Here is a 1,849-nt window from a genome sequence, read left to right on the forward strand (position 1 = left end):
TCATCCCATAATTTTTAAAAAATATTTTTAATTTTTTATATTCTATATTTTATCAGAAATTATACTTACAAAAAATCTTAGAAATATTATAATATCTTACGATATTTCATAATTAACATATATGGAAAATTCTGAGAAAAGATGTAGATTTTCTGAGAGGTGTTCCAATTCGTATAAAAAAATGTAAGAAAGTTATAAAATTATATAGAAATTCTGAAAAATTATATAAAAAATTCTGAAAAAAATTTTTGCCAGGGAAAGATATAGAATTAATGCAAAACACAGATATTACCGGTGAAATCGCGAAACTCCAAGTCAATATAAACAATATATTTGACAGATACTTCATTGTACGTATGAATGTACATACATATGTAACATCACGGAGTAAAAAGATCAAGATCAATCATCAAACTCGAGGATGAAACATGGCTTCGGAAAATTTATGGAAAATCGGGACGATGCGATTTTAGTGCCGTTGTGCGGGAAAAGTTGGAAGTATATATACACAATGGCTGCGTTCAGCAGAACGACTGCGTTCAGCAGAACGTTTGTTTTGCAACTGTTGGAAGTTTCCTTCGCGCTAATTGGATCATACTTTTAGATCTAGAAGAATGGTCCTATCTCAGCAGACAATCATAAAACGGTTGCAAAACTGTTGAGTCTGCTGAACGCAGCCATTGATAATGCGTACGGAATACACATTAAGCTGGTTCTACATTATTCGCATCGCAGCGTCGCAAGCGTGTCAGTCCAATCAGAATCGAGCTAGCCTGACGTTGATTGAACCGCAACGCTTGCGACGCTGCGATGCGACTAATGTAGAACCAGCTTTATATGCACGTTTTATTTTTAATGTAAAAATTCCAATTGATATAAAATTTCCATTTTATTTGATTAAAAAATAATTATTGAAAAATACATACATGCATGTATAGTCATAGGGAGCTTTCCAATAAGCGACACTGTGCGACAGCGATCATCCTTGTTTAATATTGGCGAACAATAACGATGCAACGATTCACTGTGTCACACCGCGTCGCTCTGTGTTTCTTGTTGGAAAGCTCCCATATAGATCGTTTTTTAACTTACAGACATAAAAAAACTTTGAAATTAAAAAAAATGAAACATGTCTATTCCTGACTATTGTGTTTCCAAGAACACTATTCTTCGGTAAAGCTAGATGCGCAATCCTTTTATCTGAGTTAAAGCTCTATATATCAAAGTAGCGCATAGGTCCTCCATGTTGGACCTACTAACCATACCCTATACTAATAATACTAAGTGCTTATTGGACTACAGACGACTAGCAGACGATTAAATTGAAATGGCGGTCGAAATAGCCAATAGGAAGGTTGTCGGCATTTGGCTCAGATCAAAAGCGCTACTTTGATATATAGAGCTTTAATCTGGGGGTCGATTGTGTATTTCGAAATGAGGTGAAAAATACAAAAGTGAGCAAATTCATTAGAATATTCATAATTTAATTGGTCAATAATTAGTGAATTTGCTAACTTTTGGAATTTTCACCTCATTTCAAGATACACAATCGACTCCCAAAAGTCCCAAATAGTCCTAGTCCGGTCTTAGGCTGCCTTCCCATGGAGAAAGAAATAACAGAACGGAATATTGACAGAAAAGAGATAAGACGAGAGTTATCCTCATCCTATCTCTTTTCTGTCAATATTCCGTTCCGTGGTTTATTTCTCCATAGGAAGGCAGCTTTAATCTCAAGCAATTGCTGGATTCACATTGCATCAGATTTTCGTCGTATGTACGTATCTGCAATCAATCAGAAAATAGGATTCCGAAGAATTTTTCTTCATATTATCGGAATCTTGTTTTTTGA

The 1,849-nt window shown here is 34.8% G+C and overlaps 1 protein-coding gene across 1 annotated transcript in view; it reads right to left on the minus strand.

The window, feature by feature from the left end:
* The window catches only part of LOC108727558 (uncharacterized), a 1,312-nt gene extending 904 nt beyond the window's left edge, over positions 1-408 (minus strand). The window contains exon 1 of the mRNA XM_018455712.1: positions 293-408. Coding sequence (XP_018311214.1) covers positions 293-349 — 57 coding nt within the window. The 5' untranslated portion in view covers positions 350-408. The remainder of the gene's footprint in view (positions 1-292) is intronic.
* Between the last annotated feature and the right edge of the window lie 1,441 nt (positions 409-1,849).

Source organism: Mycetomoellerius zeteki, unplaced genomic scaffold (assembly GCF_001594055.1).
Source record: "Mycetomoellerius zeteki isolate Tzet28-1 unplaced genomic scaffold, Tzet1.0 scaffold508, whole genome shotgun sequence".
Taxonomy (NCBI): domain Eukaryota; kingdom Metazoa; phylum Arthropoda; class Insecta; order Hymenoptera; family Formicidae; genus Mycetomoellerius; species Mycetomoellerius zeteki.